Raw genomic sequence first — 23,506 nt, 5'->3', positions numbered from 1 at the left:
TATCTTCCTCTGCGGGGGGGGGGGGGGGGGGTGCTAGAGTTGGAGGTCGGACAGACAGCAGATGAGTCTTCCGGCTCGCGTCCGATGAGTACGGGACCGCGCATTGGACCCGATGGGGACATCAAACAACCTCCGATTTCAGCAAGATCCCTCGGGATTGGGTGAAATCGGCCCAAATTGGAAAAGGGTATTGACAAAGAGCAAATCAATGGCTGATGCATTACTCTCTCAGGCTACAGTGATCTGCGGGTAACTGGCTGTATGCTGCAGCTACAATTACACACCCCGCTCTGTCCTTTCTTCATAGAGGAAACTGCAGGTGGGATCCATGTCCAAGTGTGGATGGAAGCAGCCACCTAGTGTCCGCTGTGGGAACTACAGGGAGCCTGTCTGAATTTCGAACAGCCACCTTTCATTACTGTCATAATTCCTCTGTCCCTCTTCCTGCTGCAGGGAAATCGGAGGCATTTGCAGATGCAAAAAAAGGATATGTGACCATCGTGATGTTTCTTTTACTCTTCACCAGCAGAAACTCCTTCCAGTCCGCCAACTTCTCCCTGGAAATGGAAACACATGAATTCCTCCTATCTCCCACACGCCCAACCTGGCTCCAGTCAAATCCCACAACCACCCATTCAAACGTCTTATCCGCCAGGAGCAGGCTTACATCATATCTCTGGCTGCACAGTCCCAGTCAGTCTCCCTCTGTACTACATTGCACCCAGGTTCCCCCCTACCTCCAGCTCTGCCATGTAGACAGGGGGAGGCAGATAACTGGTGACTGAGCACTATACAGACTGCGTATACAGCAATATTCCATCCAGGCAGCCCAGATCTCTCTTTCCAATCCTGCTTAGAAGGGGGGTCTCTGCTTTACATTTAAGTTTAGTAATGAGCCCGTCCCCACCATTCACTTACACCCATATATGTATCCTAGTCACCACCTGCACTAACCAATGTTGCAAAAGGTCCCAGGCTTACACAAGGGGGTTATTCTGGTTCACTCGCAAACGCAAATTAACTCTCAGATGGACAAAACCATGTGCACTGCAGGTGGGGCAGATGTAACTTGTGCAGAGAGAGAGTTACATTTTGTACTTCAAACCGATATCTATATTGCAGTGTAAAAATAAAGCAGCCAGTATTTACCCTGCACAGAAATAAAATAACTCACTCAAATCTAACTCTCTCTGCACAAGTCACAACTGCCCCACCAGCAGTGCACATGGTTTTGTCCACCTGAGAGCGAATTTGCCCTTGCGAGTGAACCAGTATAAGCCCCTGGATGAAGGACTTCTAAATGAATTACACAGCAAGGTAATGGTCCTGTTCTCAGAGTAACATGGTGCCTACTACAGCGTTACCAGGGAATAAAGCAGGGACCCATCACCATAATGCTGCCAGTTACCCATAGCTACCGTATAAATGTCCTGCCACTTACTGCACGCGTTTCCGGACCCGGGTCTGTATATTTAGGGATAAGGCGTGCGTCCCACTGATGGGAGAGGCCAAGAACAGCTGCCGGTACACGGAGCACAGCTGGCGCTTCACATTTTTGCATGCATGAATGAGCCTGCGAGGAAGACAGAGGATCCGTTACCCACGGTGCAGAATGTGAGGTTAGACTTATCTAACCTTCTAAAGACAAGCAGAGACAATGCTCATATCAACCAATCAGATTGCAGGAGTCGAGGGGGGCGGAAATACCTGGCTCGCTCTGTACCACCGGGGGAGGGCAAGGCTTGCTGGCCGGCTGCTGTGTGTATACTGCAGAGTGGTAAGGTGGAACACTGGCCCACAGCTCAGGGTAAGGGCTGTGGAGTGGGAGTTATGGGGTACGGGTTAGGCTGCGGGAGGGGAGGTGTTTAGGATTAGGCTGAGGGAGGAGATGATTAGGGTTAGCTGTAAAACACTTGCCAAAGATTGGCGGCATTTTCTATTCTGACTGTCGGGATTCCATACCCAACCATTATACATAAAGGGGGAGATGTATCAAACCTTGGATGAGAGATTAAAAGCACCTGCCACTGACATTGACAACACAGCCTGTAAAATGACAGTTAGAAGCGGGGTTGTCTAGTACTTTATCTCACTGCAATGTATCACTCTCCAAGCATTGATGCAAATATGCCACAGCCTGATTGGCTTGTACTTGCTTCTCTTCATCTCTCTCCAAGACTTGATACATCTGCCCCATAGGGAGACGAGGGAAGCCAGAAAACCATTGCCCAGGAGGTTTGTTAATGTCAGTGAAAAGGCAAATTCATGTAATATGCATTGTGTCATCTAGGCCAGTGGTTCCCAATATGGGTGCTGCAGCATACTGGGGTGCACCTGGGCACTTCATGGGGACTCCTTTATATTATTTATGATCGGTGTAATAGGATAAACCAGTGCTAGTGGCTAAACAGAAGGGAATCCTGTCCTAAGTCTCAGAAACCCAAAAGGCTAAATATAGTATCAAGGGCAGTATAATGGAAACTACTGAGGAGGAGGAGAGGGATCTAGAAGTCTACAAGTTACTTAAAGGCAGGTCAGGCTGCATATGGAGAGGAATCCGCAGCACTGGTACAGCCTCATCTACAATACTGTGTCCAGTTCTGTATAGGTCACTGGTACGGCCTCATCTACAATACTGTGTCCAGTTCTGTATAGGTCACTGGTACGGCCTCATCTACAATACTGTGTCCAGTTCTGTATAAGTCACTGGTACGGCCTCATCTAGATACTGTGCCCAGTTCTGTGTAGGTCACTGGTATGGCCTCATCTACAATACTGTGTACAGTTCTGTATAGGTCACTGGTGCGGCCTCATCTAGAATACGGTGTCCAGTTCTGTATAGGTCACTGGTACAGCCTCATCTAGATACTGTGCTCAGTTCTGTATAGGTCACTGGTACGGCCTCATCTACAATACTGTGCCCAGTTCTGTATAGGTCATTGGTACGGCCTCATCTAGAATACTGTGCCCAGTTCTGTATAGGTCACTGGTACGGCCTCATCTACAATACTGTGCACAGTTCTGTATAGGTCACTGGTACGGCCTCATCTACAATACTGTGCCCAGTTCTGTGTAGGTCACTGGTACGGCTTCATCTACAATACTGTTTCCAGTTCTGTATAGGTCACTGGTATGGCCTCATCTAGAATACTGTGCCCAGTTCTGTGTAGGTCATTGGTACGGCCTCATCTAGAATACTGTGTCCAGTTCTGTATAGGGCATTGGTGCGGCCTCATTTAGATACTGTGCCCAGTTCTGTATAGGTCACTGGTACGGCCTCATCTAGAATACTGTTTCCAGTTCTGTATAGGGCATTGGTACGGCCTCATCTAGAATACTGTGTCCAGTTCTGTATAGGTCACTGGTACGGCCTGATCTAGAATACTGTGTCCAGTTCTGTATAGGGCATTGGAGCGGCCTCATCTAGAATACTGTGTCCAGTTCTGTATAGGTCACTGGTACGGCCTGATCTAGAATACTGTGTCCAGTTCTGTATAGGTCATTGGTACGGCCTCATCTAGAATACTGTGTCCAGTTCTGTGTTGGTCATTGGTACAGCATCATCTAGAATACTGTGTCCAGTTCTGTATAGGTCATTAGTACGGCCTCATCTAGAATACTGTGTCCAGTTCTGTATAGGTCACTGGTACGACCTCATCTAGATACTGTGTCCAGTTCTGTATAGGTCATTGGTACGACCTCATCTAGAATACTGTGTCCAGTTCTGTGTAGGTCACTGGTGCGGCCTCATCTGGATACTATGTCCAGTTCTGTGTAGGTCACTGGTGCGGCCTCATCTGGATACTATGTCCAGTTCTGTATAGGTCACTGGTACGGCCTCATCTAGATACTGTGACCAGTTCTGTATAGGTCATTGGTACAGCCTCATCTAGAATACTGTGTCCAGTTCTGTGTAGGTCATTGGTACTGTCTCATCTAGATACTGTGTCCAGTTCTGTATAGGTCATTAGTACGGCCTCATCTAGAATACCGTGTCCAGTTCTGTATAGGTCATTAGTACGGCCTCATCTACAATACTGTGTCCAGTTCTGTGAAGGTCATTGGTACGGCCTCATCTACAATACTGTGCCCAGTTCTGTGTAGGTCATTGGTACGGCCTCATCTAGAATACTGTGTCCAGTTCTGTATAGGGCATTGGTGCGGCCTCATTTAGATACTGTGCCCAGTTCTGTATAGGTCACTGGTACGGCCTCATCTAGAATACTGTTTCCAGTTCTGTATAGGGCATTGGTACGGCCTCATCTAGATACTGTGTCCAGTTCTCTACAGGTCATTGGTACAGCCTCATCTAGATACTGTGTCCAGTTCTGTATAGGTCATTAGTACGGCCTCATCTAGAATACTGTGTCCAGTTCTGTATAGGTCACTGGTACGACCTCATCTAGATACTGTGTCCAGTTCTGTATAGGTCATTGGTAGGACCTCATCTAGAATACTGTGTCCAGTTCTGTGTAGGTCACTGGTGCGGCCTCATCTGGATACTATGTCCAGTTCTGTGTAGGTCACTGGTGCGGCCTCATCTGGATACTATGTCCAGTTCTGTATAGGTCACTGGTACGGCCTCATCTAGAATACTGTGTCCAGTTCTGTGTAGGTCACTGGTGCGGCCTCATCTGGATACTATGTCCAGTTCTGTGTAGGTCACTGGTGCGGCCTCATCTGGATACTATGTCCAGTTCTGTATAGGTCATTGGTACAGCCTCATCTAGAATACTGTGTCCAGTTCTGTGTAGGTCATTGGTACGTCTCATCTAGATACTGTGTCCAGTTCTGTATAGGTCACTGGTACGGCCTCATCTAGATACTGTGACCAGTTCTGTATAGGTCACTGGTACGGCCTCATCTAGATACTGTGACCAGTTCTGTATAGGTCACTGGTACGGCCTCATCTAGAATACTGTGTCCAGTTCTGTGTAGGTCATTGGTACGTCTCATCTAGATACTGTGTCCAGTTCTGTATAGGTCATTAGTACGGCCTCATCTAGAATACCGTGTCCAGTTCTGTATAGGTCATTAGTACGGCCTCATCTACAATACTGTGTCCAGTTCTGTATAGGTCATTAGTACGGCCTCATCTACAATACTGTGTCCAGTTCTGTGAAGGTCATTGGTACGGCCTCATCTACAATACTGTGCCCAGTTCTGTATAGGTCATTGGTGCGGCCTCATCTACAATATTGTGTCCAGTTCTGTATAGGTCATTGGTGCGGCCTCATCTAGAATACTGTGTCCAGTTCTGTATAGGTCACTGGTACGGCCTCATCTAGAATACAGTGTCCAGTTCTGTATAGGTCACTGGTACGGCCTCATCTAGAATACTGTGTTCAGTTCTGTATAGGTCACTGGTACGGCCTCATCTAGAATACCGTGTCCAGTTCTGTATAGGTCACTGGTACGGCCTCATCTAGATTACTGTGTTCAGTTCTGTATAAGTCATTGGTGCGGCGTCATCTACAATACTGTGCCCAGTTCTGTATAGGTCATTGGTACGACCTCATCTAGATTACTGTGTCCAGTTCTGTATAGGTCACTGGTGCGGCCTCATCTAGAATACAGTGTCCAGTTCTGTATAAGTCACTGGTATGGCCTCATCTATATACTGTGCCCAGTTCTGTATAGGTCACTGGTACGGCCTCATCTAGAATACTGTGTCCAGTTCTGGAGGCCATATCTCCAGAAGGATATAAATACATTATAGACTGTACAAAGAAGGGAACAAGCACTAACACTGGGGGGAGGTAGGTTCTGGGGAAATCTGTGGAAAAATTACATCACAGAAAGGGTAGTGGACAAGTGGAATAGCCTCCCATTAGAGGTGGTAGAGGTTGAGACGGTAGAACAATTTAAACATGCTTGTAGACATAAGGACATCCTTACAGAGACCTAGGGATTAATTGGGGTTGAGGTTACCTAAAGGATAAACAAGAGGGGCAGACAAATGGGCCAAGTGCTTCTTTTCCTCCAGTCACATTCTATGGTACTGATTGGAGTCATTACCTTTTGCCTATTGCTCATGTACACTGATGGTACTTACTCATCCGGTGTCACAGCCTCGTTTCTGGAGAACGCTTTGCTCTTGAATTCAGTCCAGGCGTTTTGTAACTAAAGAGATTTTACATAAGAGACTCTTTGAAATAAAATACGTTTTGATATAATGTATGTACAGTAAGGGATTACAGGAATCTATTTGCACCTTTTTTTATTCTTAACCTTTAAACAGGAGAATAGCAGAATCTTTTTAGTCCCCAATTTGCATCTCTCTATCTATCCATCTATGTTCCCCACACCTCTTAGATTGTAAGCTCTTCGGAGCAGGGCCCAATTTACTACCAGGGCCTTTTTTCTGTACATTATTTGTATTATGATCTATTCAGCATACATCTATGAATAATACAATGTGTGCGCACTTTATATATAAACAATAAGAAGACAGAATTCATCAATGACAGAGATGCCGGTATATGTATATATGGGTATTGGAGAAACGATTGGCTGTACGGAGTGAGGAAGTTTTGGAGACCAGAAAAAAAGTGTAAATTGTTCCCCCCTCTTAAACGCCAATGCCTCTTGTGTGCGCCCAATACTCTACAGTCCTGGTTAGGGTTCTCAAATTCTTGTCTCATTGCCCAAACCAGAGTTTTCATGTATTTCAGCGCACCTATCAGGAAGCTATGAGCTATGATACGTCCCGCAGCGGCTAATTGCACTAGAACGGAGCAACAATTGGTTGCCATCTAGTGGCGGTCACAGTATAAAACAACAATTAAACTCCCCTCGAAGTAGGATGGTTCCAGGTAAAACGTCTCGCACACTGCCATATACGTTGTGTTGTGTCAGTGAGTGAGATATGTGTATACCCTGGCTACAACCCACATACAGAAACTAAACAGCTCATAAAATGATATAAAAAGTGGGTAACACAACTGCAATGCGACCTCACCTGAACTTCACGCCCACCAAGACTTTTAACAAACCGGTCTGTCCTTTGCTTCAGCTCCACCATTAGCGCATGTGACCGTACAACCGGACCCTCCGTCAGCTTCTTCTCCATCATACTGAAACCATCTAAGAGCTGGTACAGGGGCAGAGCGATGTGGCTGCCGGAGAACTGTGGAGACACCAGAGATCCCCAATCAGTAAGAGCCTTATACACTAGTATGATGATCTCATTGTGGTTGTAAAGCACAGTATCATCGTCTCCATAATCACAGATTAGCCGTAGTCTGGTACAGTGCACCGGGCAAGCAGGAAACGTATGGCAGGCGGTACTTGTTCTGTGGCCACAGGAAGTGATGTCATCAGTAAGCGTCTACTTTCAGATAGTAAAGGTCATCCCAGATCACCAGGAACATTTACACTATTTTGCGCCTGCTGTGTACTGGTCTTTGCTTGAAGTATAAAGATGGAACCGCTCTCATTCAGTGGGGGTCTGGCGGTCAGATCGCCACAAGTCATCCGTCGGAAGGGAACGCGTGCATCACCTTATGACAGAGCTCCCAGTCGGTCCCCGCTGCTGCCTCCCTGCACCCCCCCCTAACCCTGCCCGCCTGCCTCCCGGAAGCGGGCAGGGTTCTAGACCCCCGCCACCTGGAAACTGGGGTGCGCGTGCGAGACATTCGCACGTCCCAGTCAGATAGAGCACCTCTCCGACGGCAATCGCCAGCAGGGGCATTCTGGCGAGCCCCGGCGCTGGCTGAGAGGCGCTCCATCTGTATGTGTGTGGCTTGAGATAGGCACTCAAAGAGCGATATCCCTTCTGTTAGCAATACATACTATGGTTGACCATAACACTGTCCATCTAGACAGCATCGATCCGCTAGAACATAACCCACGGGTATCAAACACAAGGCCTGCGGGCCAAATCCGGCCCGCGCAGCCGTCGCCAGCCTTCACCTTTTGACGCCTCCCACCCACGCGTCTGCAGAGAGGAAGGAAGGCAGGCCGAGTCGGGGGGCCGCAGCAGGACAGGCCGCGGCACAGAGAGTGGAATTGAAATTACTGGAGCCGTAGCCGCAGCAGCAGTAAAAAAGCCTGAGGGATAAAATACAGTAAGTTACATAAAAAAAACAATATATTTGGTGGTGGTGTCATGGCATTACTTTTATATGATACAGGGGGAGCAGCCTGTGGTGTCATTATTATTGTACAGGGGGAGCAGCCTGTGGTGTCATGGCATTATGCCATGACACCACAGGCTGCTCCCCCTGTATAATAATAATGCCATGACCCCACAGGCTGCTCCCTCTGTATCATATAAAAGTAATGCCATGACACCACAGGCTGCTCCCTCTGTATAATAATAATGCAATGACACCACAGGCTGCTCCCCCTGTATAATAATTTGTGTCATGGCATTACTATTGTTATATTATACAGTGGGAGCAGCCTGTGCTGTCATTGCATTATTATTATTATACAGAGGGAGCAGCCTGTGGTGTCATTGCATTATTATTATACTGCGGCCCTTTAAGGGTGACCAAACTGCTGATGCGGCCCCCGATGAATTTGAGTTTGACACCCCTGACATAACCACTTCACTGTTGCCTGCAGACACTCATAATTGTACCTATAGTAATAACCTTGTATACAGACCAAGGGCTCCACCTAGTGACAACGATAAATGGTTAAATACTTCTCTCTGATAACGGGTTCTCATTCATATTCTCAGTATATGCAAAACGTTTATATATATATATATATATATATATATATATATATATATATATATATATATATATATATATATAATATATTATATATATATATATATATATATATATATATATATATATATATATATATATATATATATATATTAGATATATATATGAAATAGATAAAGGAATCCCCTGCGCAGGTGTGACAGCAGCAGACCTGTGTACCTCCAGGAGAGCAAAGCGTTAAAGACATCAAGGGGTATATCCGGATCAAGGGGTATATCCGGATCTACCTTGGTTCAGGCTGACGCGGACGTTACATCAGGATCTGGTAGGGAATTTATGGCCATTTATGGTTTTCACTAGGTGGCGCCCTTGGTCTATACACATTTTACATTACTACAGTATTGCTTCGGGTTAAGGTTTACCAAGTGTATTCACTGTAGGTTGCCTCTTGGGTGTACATTCAGATTTACTCATTATTGTACCGCTGACCAGACCTTCGCTGAAGCCGTTCATTATCAGCACATGCGCAAATACAAATTCGCCCAGTTCCGAGTGAACCAGAATCAGGTGAGTCTATTGTCCTCAATGTTTACCGTTAGTCTGTGCTTCATTAAGAGAGCTTGAACAGCACACCTAGAAACCCCAGTCTGCTTTGAAATCTTTGCCCTGGAGAGACCTTGCTGATGCAGTATAACTATCCTGTGTCTTGTTGCTGTGCTCAGTCTTGCCCTGGTGTGTCACCTGAAACGGTCTACCACAACCTCAACTTTGTAGCAGTTTGTCTGTTCCTCACCTAGTTTTAAGCCTCCTGCACAGCGGTTTCTGTTTTAGTTACTGGCATATGAAAATGATCATTATCAACTGATTGGTTAATCATACACCTGACTATAATCCTACAAACTCCCTGACTAGGGGCCTAATTCTGGTTTACTCACAAAAGCAAATTCTCTCATGGAGCAAACCATGTGCTCTGCAGGGGGGGCATATGTAATATGTGCAGAGCGAGTTATATTTGGGTGGGGTTTGTACTTCAAACAGATATCTATACTGCAGTGTAAAAATAAAGCAGCCAGTATTTACCATGCACAGAAATGAAATAACTCGCCCAAATCAAGCTCTTTCTGCACATGTTACATCTGCCCCCCCCTGCGGTGCACATGGTTAGAGAGAGAATTTGCTTTTGCGAGTGAACCATAATCAAGCCCTATCTGCCCTAGAAGAATTAATGTGGGTTTGGAGGGAAAAGGTGGTCACACCAAATATTGATTTGATTTACATTTCTCTTCTGTGCATTCCCTTTACATTTTGTTAATTGCTAAAACTGTTAACACTACTAATTTTTAAAGCATTCCTACTTTGTATAATTTTTTCCACACTGGCATTAGCACAGTATTGTAAAAATCAAACCATATTAGTCAGCAATTGAACCTAGGGTGGCCAATCCTGAGATTGGGATCGGTGGGATCCCAGGATTTCACCTTAAAATTGCCGGGAGTAGACTGTGCGCAGTCTAATACCGGTCAGCGTCTGAGCACTCGCTCAGATGCTGCCCGGCTGCTCCCATCCTGGCTGTGTGGTTCTTTGCAGTGTGATGCGGTCAGAGGTCACGCTGCGTGTCACACTGTGCAGCTCGCCGGCCACACCCCTTGCTCTCCAGTTACTGATTCTCTCCAGTTCAGGCCTCACCTCCGGGGATTCACAGACCCTTTTGGATGTACAGCTGCTCCCAGACACTCTGCCAGTCCAGGGATTGAGCCTTTTAAATCCCTAAAAAACGCCCTGGGATTGGCCTCCCTACTTGAACCCGTTACCTGGGTTACCAGTTTCAGGTCACAGCTGATAAGATGAGTGGGGATTGTCCCTAGTAACCACTGTACTACAGGCACAAATCACCCGCCACGTTTTCAGTGCCATGCCTGCAGTTTGTGCCAGTCTATGACGTCCAGCCTCACCATAATTACATTATACTCTGAGCTATGCAGACAAGTCTCCTCAGCCCGACATTCCCGGCTAACCTTTGTCAGAAGAACCAGAGACATCCCGTGCCACAGCGGCAAGCAGTACATAGAATGTGGCATCATGGGGCAATAGCCCTCTTTCAGGTTGGCATCCAAAAAAACTCTCCTCGTGTTGGTAGATTCAGGCACAGGACCAGCCAGAGTCTTCAGACTGTCTTCCGCAATCTAAGGAGCGAGATAAAGAATCGCTTCAGTTCTGAAATCCTAAGTGGTATCTAGTAACCTAAAGAAGAGACCTTTACAAGGTAAAGTCTACCTGGATTTCAGGATCCCCAAAACTAGACGAGTCATCATCCATCCAGCTGCCACCGCCTTGTATTGCAAAGAAATAGATTATTGTTGGTGTCATATAAATAAATGATAAGACATACATACAGATATAACGGGATGTAGTTATAATCCTGGCAGTTGGGAAGCTGGCTGATGGAATCCCGACTGCTGTCAGAACACCGACGCTGGAACTTCGACAAGTATCCGGAAACCGATAGACGAATCCCAACAGCCGGCATCCCGAATGTAAGTAAGCTGGGGAGGGTTAGGATCAGGGTGTGTGTGTGAGTGTGAGATTGAGTGTGTGTGTGTGTGTGGAGGGGGGGGGGGGGGTGTAACTGAAGATCTAAAAACACAGCAACAATTAGCAGAACAGTTCTTAGTACACAATACAGCTGGGATGTAGGGAAGCAGAGGGGCAGGTGTCAGTGGTACATATGGATGAACACAAGTGAGAAGGGATGCGGGTATAGATGGTAGATGGGTAGGAGAGCTGTAATTGATGTGTGAGAAGAGGGCTGTGAGAACAGGAGGGCCCTGCTCCAAGGAGCATATAATCTAAAATATAGACACTTACATATTATACATATTAAGTATTAAAGCTGTATTAGCTGCATTAATCATGCACAGAATGTTATTGTACTTCACCGCTCTCCTGAAACTCACCTAAGCTGCTGGTGCTGGGAGATGGGTTTGGGGTGTAATACTCCTCTGAGGGTGCGTTTTCTTCTGCCTCCTGTAATACCAATAGAATGTTACTTTATATAGCGAGCAGACACTCATGTACGTATTCACACAAACATATAATGTCATACAGTACTTATTCATGTTAGGGAGTCAGGAAGTGTAAGAATATACGCTAATTCAATGTGTTACACTTTTCTATGCAAGCTTCACCAGCAGCAGTAACGTGCTTCATAAAGGGGTAACTTGTGCTCACTCTAGGATTTTTTTAGGGCAGGGTGATCACTGGGAGGGCATACCTTTGCCATGCGCACATTAGCCAGAAAGGGGGTGTGGCCTGGTAGTAGGGTTGTGGTCCCACGACAACCCCCAATTCCATCACTCTGGGGAGTTTGGCAGTGGCGTAACTAGAAATTTTTTGCCCCTCTGCAAATAAAGTTTCTGGTGCTGCGCCTCAGGTTGGTAAAACAAACAGGGCATTAGGCAATATGCCCCACACCGCAGAGCCTATAACACATTATACCATATACTGTATAACCGAGAAGATGTCTGATTGAGGCAGGGAGGATGGTGCCAGGTGAGCAGCAGCAGCTTACACGGCGATGTCCTCCTGTACCTTCTCGCCACTCTCACCTGTCCCGCCACCGGGCTGGGTGAGAGCAGCTCGCCGGCCCCGCCGCTGCGCTCACCTGGTCCCCACACCAGCCAGGTGAGCATCAATCAGTTGCCAAATCCGACATCCGGATTTGGCCGCTGCATTGAATAATGGATGCCGGATCCATTCCATCAAAAGAATTTCGGAATGGACTCGGCATCAATTGAATATACCCCTTTGTCTCTAGGCTGCGCTTACACAAACATCCCCCCAGTAATCATGCAGGAACGTAAGTAACATCCCCCCTCCCCCCCACCCCACCCCACAGTATGGACGCAGTATAGTTGTAAGAAAAACTCAGCGGATACAGCATAATACTAGTGAGGTTTGTTGCTCCACTTTACCCACACACGTTCCTCCTACATTCTTGGCTTATTGGCTAATTACGCACTTACTTAAGAGGTCAGGTGATTACAACGGTTACGTTTCACCCCGCAAACTTTGTATGTAAATGGCCCCTCTGTGTTTTAAACGAAATATGTGAATTTTGCATTACACTTTTATAACGGATTCTTTGGGGCTGCAGTAAACATTGTGACTCTGTCTCTGTACTTTCCCAGTAATGGGAACGTGCAACGCTATAAATACCGATGTAATGCGGCTGGAAATAGCTCCTCTGAGCTCACACGAAAGCGGTGCGTGCTGATCACACTGCCGGCTGCGGGGGTAAATATAGGGGAAGCTTACCGGGACACACTGCTCCTCCAGCACATTGAATCCTGGGTACAGATCCTGGACTATGAGAATTAAGGAGAGGAGGTCGGCCGGTCTCAGGGAGCTGGCATTCCGACTAAATACAGAAAGAATAGGAATCCGTTACATGGAAAAATACATGACATGTGGGACATAAGCAACCTCCTGTCCCTGGATCTGTTTATTGTACGTTTATTTGTAGCCGGAGTCTGTCAACGCTGGGAAAAATCATTTTCCATCTACTCCTCTGCTCTATGAGGTGAATTACCGCCAGTGACCACTAGACACCACTTGACTGACCAAATTTTGTGTGCAAAAAGAATAACAGAAAGTGAAAAAAAAAATTGCAGGGACACGGGTCTGTTTTGAACTTGCTGGATATGGAGAGAGCTGTGAAGACAGAGATTGGAGGTAGGAGCTGATAGGGACTGGTTGTGGGGTGGCGACAACTCAAAGTAAAAGCAAAAACTGTCACAGCTCAAAGTGAAAGTACACTGCAGAGGCCGTCACTTTTATGGGCTTTTAATTAGTATTTACTAAAGGTTGATTCTAATCAATTTCAGATCGCTTAAAAAGTGAACAATGTTAGCTTCCAGGGTTAACGCACCCATTAAGTAACGGATGAGTTTATTTCTATTTATTTTGAAATATTAGTAAATGTGTGTTCTAACCCTGGAAGCCCAAAATCGATCAAATCGTCCGTCATGTAATATAACCCAGGATCTGGGGTTTATGATCCTCTATTGCACTTTGACGGTATCTCACAGTGGGCAACAACTTGTGAAATCCATTAATACAGACAAACGTGGAGGTTCCATGTGTCACCTGGAGAAGAGCGCCAGCAGTTTGGTGTTGACCAAGATGAAGGTGTGCAGGACCTCCTCGCCGCCGCGCTCGTTGCTGCTGTTAATGTGCTGCACGATTTGCTTCTCCAGGAACTCGATGCATTGCTCGCACAGCTTCGGGTGGATCAGACGCTCCACGGCCTGTGACAGCAAAGCCCACGAGTCAATGACTTACAGTAGCATGCAACTGCTGCACCGATTGTGCTCCTAAGGCCGGTTCCGATTTCAGTCCTAGAACCGCTTTATTCTCCATGGGATACATTTAGTAAAACCGAGGTGATCAGCGCCATATTATATTACAGGGACAAAGCAAACACACTTGAGGTCACTGCGCAGACCCCGAATAGTAGGTCATATGGACAGCAGACCCCTACTCCAATCGGGCCCTTTGTGTGCCACCAAATTGATCTGTTGGATGGAAAACTACTTCTTTGGGTGCTAACTATAGCGACGGAAGTTACATTTATCTATAGTCTGTGCAAATCCCCCCCCCCCCCCGGTTCTTATGGTGGGGGTTTGCGAATGTACGAATATGCGCATTCGCAAACCCTGGGAGCAAACGCTTCCAACGGAAGGGGGCGGACGCAGGGGACCGATCAGCGTTTTATGGAAACTTAAATCAGAAGTTCAAATGTTTAAAAAAAATAAAAAAATATCATTCATGCAAAAAAAAAAAAAAAAAAGTTTTCTTACAATGAAGGAAACCAATAAAGAATCCAGAAACGTGAAGCGGAAAATTAAAGTTGGGACGCTTACCTCTATTGCAAAGCTTTGATCCTCCACGTGGAGACGGCTGTATGTTAGGAGCAAGCTCTGGAACGTTTTCCACACAAGGTTCCGCTGATCGGAATCCGATGGTCGCAGCCTGCGTCGGAAAGACAGAGACAGGTAGCTCGTTCCTATAAAGTATTACACGATTGGAAGAAAAACCAGGTCCTCGTTCTAAAGCTAGCAACATCGGCTTGTCCGGTACGGTCACCTTGCTTATGCAGTGCATGTATATGCCGTCACATAATGGGCCCTATTCAGACCTGCTTGCTAGGCTGCATTTGTCCGCAACCTAGCGAACAGGCAAACCCCCGTCTTTGCATGCGAGGGGATGTTTACGCTTACATGTCCCCCTCACATGTGGCCGTGCAAAGGAAAAATCATTCGATGTCATGTGACATCAGCTGCTCCCGCCGACCCGCCTCCGTACCCAAGGGAAAGCCCAGAAAATTGCCGGGGGAATCATGGACACGTACTCCCTTCTGATTAACTGGCTGTCCAACGTGACCAGGCCGAAGTGCACCTCGGTGAGTCTCTTCAATACAAAGAGCTTCCGGCGAAGGTCGTCCTCATTCTCGGAACCGTCTCCGTTCACGGCAATGAACAGACATTCCCCAAACTGCGGAGAGGAAACACAACAGAGTGAGGCTTAGAGCTCCAGTAAGAGATCCTATTCTGAGACACCCACCAATCCCTGTACAGTGACATTATAAGCCACACCCTGCCCGCCGGTGTAATGACCTGAGAACAGCTACCTTGCTGGACTGCCAATAAGAGATCACATTCTGAGACACCCACCAATCCCTGTACAGTGACATTATAAGCCACACCCTGCCCGCGTGTGTAGTGACCTGAGAACAGCTACCTTGCTGCACAGCCAATAAGAGATCCCATTCTGAGACACCCACCAATCCCTGTACAGTGACATTATAAGCCACACCCTGCCCGCCGGTGTAATGACCTGAGAACAGCTACCTTGCTGGACTGCCAATAAGAGATCACATTCTGAGACACCCACCAATCCCTGTACAGTGACATCATAAGCCACACCCTGCCCGCCGGTGTAGTGACCTGAGAACAGCTACCTTGCTGCACTGCCAATAAGAGATCACATTCTGAGACACCCACCAATCCCTGTACAGTGACTTTATAAGCCACACCCTGCCCGCCGGTGTAATGACCTGAGAACAGCTACCTTGCTGGACTGCCAATAAGAGATCACATTCTGAGACACCCACCAATCCCTGTACAGTGACATTATAAGCCACACCCTGCCCGCGTGTGTAGTGACCTGAGAACAGCTACCTTGCTGCACAGCCAATAAGAGATCCCATTCTGAGACACCCACCAATCCCTGTACAGTGACATTATAAGCCACACCCTGCCCGCCGGTGTAGTGACCAGAGAACAGCTACCTTGCTGCACTGCCAATAAGAGATCCCATTCTGAGACACCCACCAATCCCTGTACAGTGACATTATAAGCCACACCCTGCCCGCGAGTGTTTCTGTCTGACATTGGCAGACAGACTGGAGAATGTACCAATGTAATGCAGGGATTGGCTTTGCTTCCTGCCAGCACTGGGGTCTTGGGTTCGACTCCAACCACATGAATATTTGACCCAATATATGAGACTGTATACTATAGCACAGACACCTTGGCTAATCATATTTTTGCAAAAATGTGTCCTCCGCATTTTATATACAAGCAGGACACTGGATTATTGCAGTGTGCTGGTGAAAACCATGTGTGTTTTCTTGTCTAGACAACCTCCCACCAGCCCTTACATGTACCCATATAAGACAATAACCCAGCAACCTGCACTGTGTACTGAGGCCGGGACTGATGTGGATGACTACAGAACAGCCCCTCTTGTCACATGAGACTCTGCCAGCGGAGGGGCTTTTTTTGGACGCAAATGGCTCTTAGTGGCAACACAATGTGACTAAGGAGACCAGAAGACTGTGCTGACTAAGACATATTTTTGACAAACACCCCCCCAAATGTGTGACACCACGTCTAAGGATGGCAGTTTTGAGGGACTTACCATGTGCAGTTTCATGAGGTGCAAGGAGAAATCTGCCAAACTGGCAGCCGCGTGGCACCACAGATCCTGTATGAATGGTGGCATCGTGTGCGATCATCAACCCCAATTCTATTGATCTTTTATATAATATGACAAGGTTTTTCCATTTTCATTGCTCCAGGGAACTGTCCAGCATCAATTGAGATGTTGGGCTGCCCCAGGAGAATTGTTGAGCTGCAGTGCCGGATCCTACACTGTGACAGGAGCGGAGTGCTGCACGTAAAGTCACAGAGCAGAACTGCCTCCTGTTACTGAGGAGGAGCCACCATATCCCCCCCCCCCCCCATAGCCGTTTGCACCTGCAGTACAGGACGGGACTTACCATGTGCAGCACACACAGGTGGTCATTCTCAGTGGTAAAACACGTGTACGTATCAGTGATCTTGTCCAGCAGCGTGACGCACGAGATGATTAGAGGTGCAAAGAGCGTGTTGATGCTGTCACCAAACGATGGAGACTAGGAGCAGTAAATGGATACGTGTCACAAAGAAGCATTACATTTATGGAAATACGGATCAATACACAAAACACCTGAAACTCCCAGAAAACGTCCGGTTACTGTCCCCAAATACCATCTTCCTGTCGCTCAAATTGTGAGGGGATTGCGATCAGATCCATACTCTATCTCTGTCACTATTTGGGCTACAATCCGTACACACGCGCAGTCATTCGATAATGACTCAAATTCGCACATCAGTGATAAACTCTGAATAACCCCCTGAACCCGTATATAGTTATGTATCATATATCGGAGAGCAGGTTATTGTCACCTTACCTGCAACAGCTCATCGGAAACAGAGAATCGCCTGTTAAGGCTCCTTTCAAACGCTTCATCGGCCCAATAGAATAGGACTTCTGCGCCATCGGAGACTATGAGAACACATTTCATCTGCCAAAGACACACACATTATAATACATGAACAAGGAAATCGTCCTGCATGGCAAAAATTATATCTCCATCACGGGAATATGACTTTCAGGGGGTGATGCGATTAAATGCAAGGGTGCAATCACGGCCATTAACATTGGTACGTTGCCCTTATAAGCCACAGAGGTGAGTGATGTGCAGAGTACGTATATAGAGGATATTTATTTATTACCAGTTATTTCTATAGTGCACACCTATTCCGCAGCGCTTTACAGAGACTATTTGAATATTCACATCAGTCCCTGCCCCAGTGGAGCTTACAATCTATAATCCCTACCACATGTACACGCACACACAGACATTCTAGGGTTAATTTTGTTGGGAGCCAATTAACCTACCAGTATATTTTTGGATTGTGGGAGGAAATCAGAGTACCCGAAGGAAACCCACGCAAGTACGGGGAGAATATACAAACTCCGCACAGTTCAGGAAATTTTGGAAATAGAACCCATGACCTCAGCGCTGTGAGGCAGTAATGCTAACCATTACACCATCCGTGCTGCACCGTATATATAACACATGGTGGGGATAGAACCCATGACCTCAGTGCTGTGAGGCAGTAATGCTAACCATTACACCGTCCGTACTGCCGGGATATGTGCACAGCCGAACATTGGTGCGAGTTGCTAGGATGTCACATACCCAATTTGGGCCCTAGTAATGGCTGCTGGGTGTTCGAATCTCAAATGACAAGGGGACATGTCTCTGGCAAGTCATGTATAACTTGATGGGTATTATTTCTCTCCCCTTCAGCCATCCGGCAGACGTTTGCCTCTCGTTAAGCAGCAAACGACCTCTGCTTAGCGAGTGGTAATGAATTAGACCCTTAGAGAGAAGCATTGAGATACACTTAGGGCCGGGGTGGCCAAACTTGTCCTCAAGATCTACTAACAGTTCATGTTTCTCAGACAAATCTAGGAATCTATAGTAGGAATGAATGCAGCAGGTTTGAAAATGTGACAGTTAGTAATGACTACATCTGTGCACCAGCTAGGGAGTCTGAGAAATGTGACAGTTAGTAATGACTACAGCTGTACACCAGCTTGGGAGTCTGGGAAATATGACCGTTAGTAATGACTACAGCTGTGTACCAGCTAGGGAGTCTGGGAAATGTGACAGTTACTGTAGTAATGACTACAGCTGTGCACCAGCTAGGGAGTCTGGGAAATGAGACAGAAATGACTACAGCTGTGCACCAGCTAGGGAGTCTGAGAAATGTTACAGTAATGACTACAGCTGTGCACCAGCTAGGGAGTCTGAGAAATGAGACAGTTAGTAATGACTACAGCTGTGTACCAGCAAGGGAGTCTGGGAAATGAGACAGTTAGTAATGACTACAGCTGTGTACCAGCTAGGGAGTCTGAGAAATGAGACAGTTAGAAATGACTACAGCTGTGCACCAGCTATGGAGTCTGAGAAATGAGACAGTTAGTAATGACTACAGCTGTGTACCAGCTAGGGAGTCTGGGGAATGTGACAGTTAGTAATGACTACAGCTGTACACCAGCTTGGGAGTCTGGGAAATGTGACAGTTCGTAATGACTACAGCTGTGCACCAGCTAGGGAGTCTGAGAAATGAGACAGTAATGACTACAGCTGTGCACCAGCTAGGGAGTCTGGGGAATGTGACAGTTAGTAATGACTACAGCTGTGCACCAGCTAGGGAGTCTGGGGAATGTGACAGTTAGTAATGACTACAGCTGTGCACCAGCTAGGGAGTCTGGGGAATGTGACAGTTAGTAATGACTACAGCTGTGCACCAGCTATGTGGTAGATCTCGAGGACCAGTTTGGCCACCCCTGCCTTAGGGTGCATCTAACTCACAGTACAGGTCAGTTGGGTCAGATCTAGCTTGAGTTACGATACAGAGATGACGACGCATGGGTAACTGGCTCCAATGGATTTCTATGAAGATCTTCACCCACCGTGTATTTCCTGGATGTGTTCCTCTAATTAGTCCTATGCAGCAGTCTCCCAGGTCCGCGGTGTACAACGTACAGAAATCCTCTCCTCCCTTAGCACCTTTTACGGATGAAATACGATTTACTCAACGCGTGACAGAATAAACATTGGTACAACATTGGACATTTCACCCTTACTAGGGTAGAGGAATAAGGCAGTCCGCAGCACCGTACATACAGAAACGGAATACATAGGGATGACTGATGCGCGGGATGTCAGTATACCAACAGAGGGAATCCAGACAAGGGTACAGTACATATACTAACCTTCCCCCTGCCCCCTCCATAGCCTAACCCTCCTCCCCTGCTGCCAAACCCTGACCCTTCCCCCCAACCTGCACAGCCTAAACCTAACACTCCCCCCTCCAAAGTCTAATCCCTTCCCTCCTGCAGCACAACCCTAACCCTCCCCCCTCCGCAGCCTAACCCTCCTCCCCTACAGCCTAACCCTCCTCCCCTTCTGTAGCCCAACCTTAAACCATTAAAACCATACCCACGCCTCTCAACAGGACTCATTCCTGGAGGGAGAATATGCTCTGTTTCTGGACTTCCATGCCAGTGACAGTCCAAAATTCAGATAGGGGAACCAGACCCAATTGTCACCTTAAACACCACAGTCTGGGACTCACTGACTCCTCTATTTAAATTTTATACAGTGGTGCAGTCTCATCTCTGCAAATGTTATTGGCAAGGAAGTCCAGGAGTAGAGCATTTGGTCCCTCCTGGAATGGGTCATGTTGGGAGCTATGTTAAAACCACAGATGTCAACCACTAAATATAAAGCACAAACAACGCTGGTGGGTACCGGCCCCTAACTTACCAGTGATTCCCTTCACTTACCGGAGGATATGAAACCAGTATCAATGAGACAGAGCCCAGACTGACCCGGGAACACCCAGCGTTATATCCAGCAGTAGGAGGTAATGGCTGCCATTGGTCATCAAGGATGGGGCTGTGAAATAACAAACAAGAGACCTGTAACACTGCAGCACACTATACAACACTGAGACCAGCACAGACAAGCCAGCCACATGGCGCAAAGCAGGACATACCTACCCCAAGTGCAGTAATAGCAGGGACTGTACAGAAGTAGGCAAGCCAGCCACATGGCGCAAAGCAGGACATAGCTACCCCAAGTCCAGTAATAGCAGGGACTGTACACAAGTCTGGGAAGGAGCCTCTGCACCATTTACCATAACAGAAGTAACAGCAGCTTCCCTGATGGCAGGTGAGCAGCGGAGGTTTTACAGAGCAGGGATGAGGCTGAGGCATTGCAGAGCATCGTCCCTGCAGTAAAGAGCAGCAGCCCCTGGTCAGGGATGAGGCATTGCAGAGCATCGTCCGTGCAGTACAGGGCAGCAGCACCTGGTCAGGAATGAGGCATTGCAGAGCATCGTCCCTGCAGTACAGAGCAGCAGCCCCTGGTCAGGGATGAGGCATTGCAGAGCATCGTCCTTGCAGGACAGAGCAGCAGCCCCTGGTCAGGGATGAGGCATTGCAGAGCATCGTCCGTGCAGTACAGGGCAGCAGCACCTGGTCAGGAATGAGGCATTGCAGAACATTGTCAGTGCAGGACAGAGCAGCAGCAGCACCTGGTCAGGAATGAGGCATTGCAGAGCATTGTCAGTGCAGGACAGAGCAGCAGCACCTGGTCAGGGATGAGGCATTGCAGAGCATTGTCAGTGCAGGACAGAGCAGCAGCCCCTGGTCAGGAATGAGGCATTGCAGAGCATTGTCAGTGCAGTACAGAGCAGCAGCACCTGGTCAGGAATGAGGCATTGCAGAGCATTGTCAGTGCAGGACAGAGCAGCAGCCCCTGGTCAGGGATGAGGCATTGCAGAGCATTGTCAGTGCAGGACAGAGCAGCAGCACCTGGTCAGCATACCCTCCAACATGACCCATTCCATTAGGTACAAAATGCTCTATTCCTGGACTTCCCTGCCAGTGACAGTTACAGAGGTGGGACTTCAGCCCAGTCCAAAATTCAAAGGGGGGGTCACATCAACTGCCAGTGAGTCCAGGACACAGATTTTTTTAAAGGTGGCAGTAGGTGTGGCTCCCCTTTTTGAATATTGAACAGTGGTACAGTCCCAACTATGTAACTGTCACTGGCAAGGAAGTCCAGAAACAAAGCATTTTGTACCTAATGGAATGGGTCATGTTGGAGGGTATGGGTCAGGGATGAGGCATTGCAGAGCATTGTCAGTGCAGGACAGAGCAGCAGCACCTGGTCAGGAATGAGGCATTGCAGAGCATTGTCAGTGCAGCAGCACCTGGTCAGGAATGAGGCATTGCAGAGCATTGTCAGTGCAGGACAGAGCAGCAGCACCACCTGGTCAGGGATGAGACATCGCAGAGCATTGTCAGTGCAGGACAGGGCAGCAGCCCCTGGTCAGGAATGAGGCATTGCAGAGCATTGTCAGTGCAGGAAAGAGCAGCAGCACCTGGTCGGGGATGAGGCATTGCAGAGCATTGTCAGTGCAGGACAGAGCAGCAGCACATGATCGGGGACGAGGCATTGCAGAGCATTGTCAGTGCAGGACAGAGCAGCAGCACCTGGTCGGGGATGAGGCATTGCAGAGCATTGTCCGTGCAGGACAGAGCAGCAGCACCAGGTCAGGGGGTGGGCTGAGGCATTGCAGAGCATTGTCAGTGCAGGGCAGCTGGACCTGGTCAGGAATGAAGCATTGTCCGTGTAGGACAGAGCAGAACCTGGTCAGGAATGAGGCATTGCAGACCATTGTCCGTGTAGGACAGAGCAGCAGCACCAGGTCGGGGGTGGCCCGTGGCCGGGCAGAGGCAGTGTGAGGGAGCATGAGGAGACATACCTGGATCTTCATCTCTGGGACATTGGCTGCAGACAGTAGCAGCGAATTGTTGTGTCCTGCTGCTGCCACACTTCCTGCACTCAGACATGTGATGCACATACCAGCGTCATGTGATCTGCACCCATGGGGAGGAGGAGGAGAAGGGAAGTGTGTGCAGTGCAGACACTAAGCACTCAGCAGCACACCAAACACAGGCGCAACTTGCGCTGTAGCTGCACAAATCTCAGCAGGATGCACACCACTAATGGTATCAACAAGCTGACTAGTTGCTGTGGGCAACGTCTAAGCTTTCTCAAAGCCAGGTGTGACATATACTGTACATGTATTATGTTTACAAAATGACAGGAGCTGATTGGCTGGAGTGGTAAATGGGGGTTTAGTTTCTCCTAGGTGTCTGGTTCCCTAATACTGGTCCTAGCAAGGAGTCCCATTGCCACAAGCATGCAAAACATGTTACACCATGACCACACCTTCCCGCCTCCTGTTGTCATATGATGCACATGTATGACAAACATCCATCATAGGCTGATATTAGACGATCTTCACGATAACGACATTGTAACAATATTATCGTCCAGTGCATGTATGCTCTTTATAATTATCAATGCGCGTTCCTGCGGCTCGTCAGCGCTGTACATGCAGGAAGACAGGTTCTGTGGCAGTTTAAAACCAGGTGAAAGCCATCCACAGAACCTGTGTAATTAATATGTGTCCCGGATTAAAGGGATGAGTTGGTAACCCTACATGCTAATGCTGCAAGGTCCCCGCCATAGTCGATTATTGCGCCTGACACCGTCACCCCCCGATATTTTTACTGTTGAAGCAAATAAATACAATGAGGACAAGGAGCAATTTGGACCTGGGCAAAATCATGGAAAACTGTGTGTGCATCAGGTACGAGGTCCTGATTCAAAGGTGGATGCCTCCAGGCCGTGGAGAGGAGGTGGTAGGGATGGCCATCGTTGCCTTTGCCATCGATGGTTGCCATCGTTGGCAAAAGTGCAACTGACCATCGATAGTGTATAACCATTCTATGGATGACCATCGATGTTTTTGTATATCGATGGTCATCTATTTTCTCTGATT

General features: G+C 47.6%; 1 protein-coding gene across 1 annotated transcript in view; it reads right to left on the bottom strand.

Annotated features, from left to right (window-relative positions):
- Positions 1-22,617, bottom strand: part of HPS1 (HPS1 biogenesis of lysosomal organelles complex 3 subunit 1) — a 48,875-nt gene extending 26,258 nt beyond the window's left edge. Inside the window, exons 1-16 of the mRNA XM_083150229.1 lie at positions 22,421-22,617; positions 20,433-20,544; positions 19,557-19,653; positions 17,479-17,592; positions 17,026-17,160; positions 15,094-15,236; positions 14,606-14,714; positions 13,830-13,990; positions 12,999-13,101; positions 11,639-11,708; positions 10,959-11,014; positions 10,700-10,867; positions 6,962-7,129; positions 6,056-6,123; positions 1,442-1,573; positions 425-557 (exon numbers count right to left, since the gene is read on the bottom strand). Coding sequence (XP_083006355.1) covers positions 425-557; positions 1,442-1,573; positions 6,056-6,123; positions 6,962-7,129; positions 10,700-10,867; positions 10,959-11,014; positions 11,639-11,708; positions 12,999-13,101; positions 13,830-13,990; positions 14,606-14,714; positions 15,094-15,236; positions 17,026-17,160; positions 17,479-17,592 — 1,560 coding nt within the window. The 5' untranslated portion in view covers positions 19,557-19,653; positions 20,433-20,544; positions 22,421-22,617. The remainder of the gene's footprint in view (positions 1-424; positions 558-1,441; positions 1,574-6,055; positions 6,124-6,961; positions 7,130-10,699; positions 10,868-10,958; positions 11,015-11,638; positions 11,709-12,998; positions 13,102-13,829; positions 13,991-14,605; positions 14,715-15,093; positions 15,237-17,025; positions 17,161-17,478; positions 17,593-19,556; positions 19,654-20,432; positions 20,545-22,420) is intronic.
- Positions 22,618-23,506: the final 889 nt, after the last annotated feature.

This window comes from Crinia signifera, chromosome 6 (genome assembly GCF_055691185.1).
Source record: "Crinia signifera chromosome 6, ASM5569118v1, whole genome shotgun sequence".
In the NCBI taxonomy this organism is placed as follows: domain Eukaryota; kingdom Metazoa; phylum Chordata; class Amphibia; order Anura; family Myobatrachidae; genus Crinia; species Crinia signifera.
The sequence above is the reverse complement of the archived record's forward strand: the minus strand, read 5'-3'. Positions and strand labels throughout refer to the sequence as shown.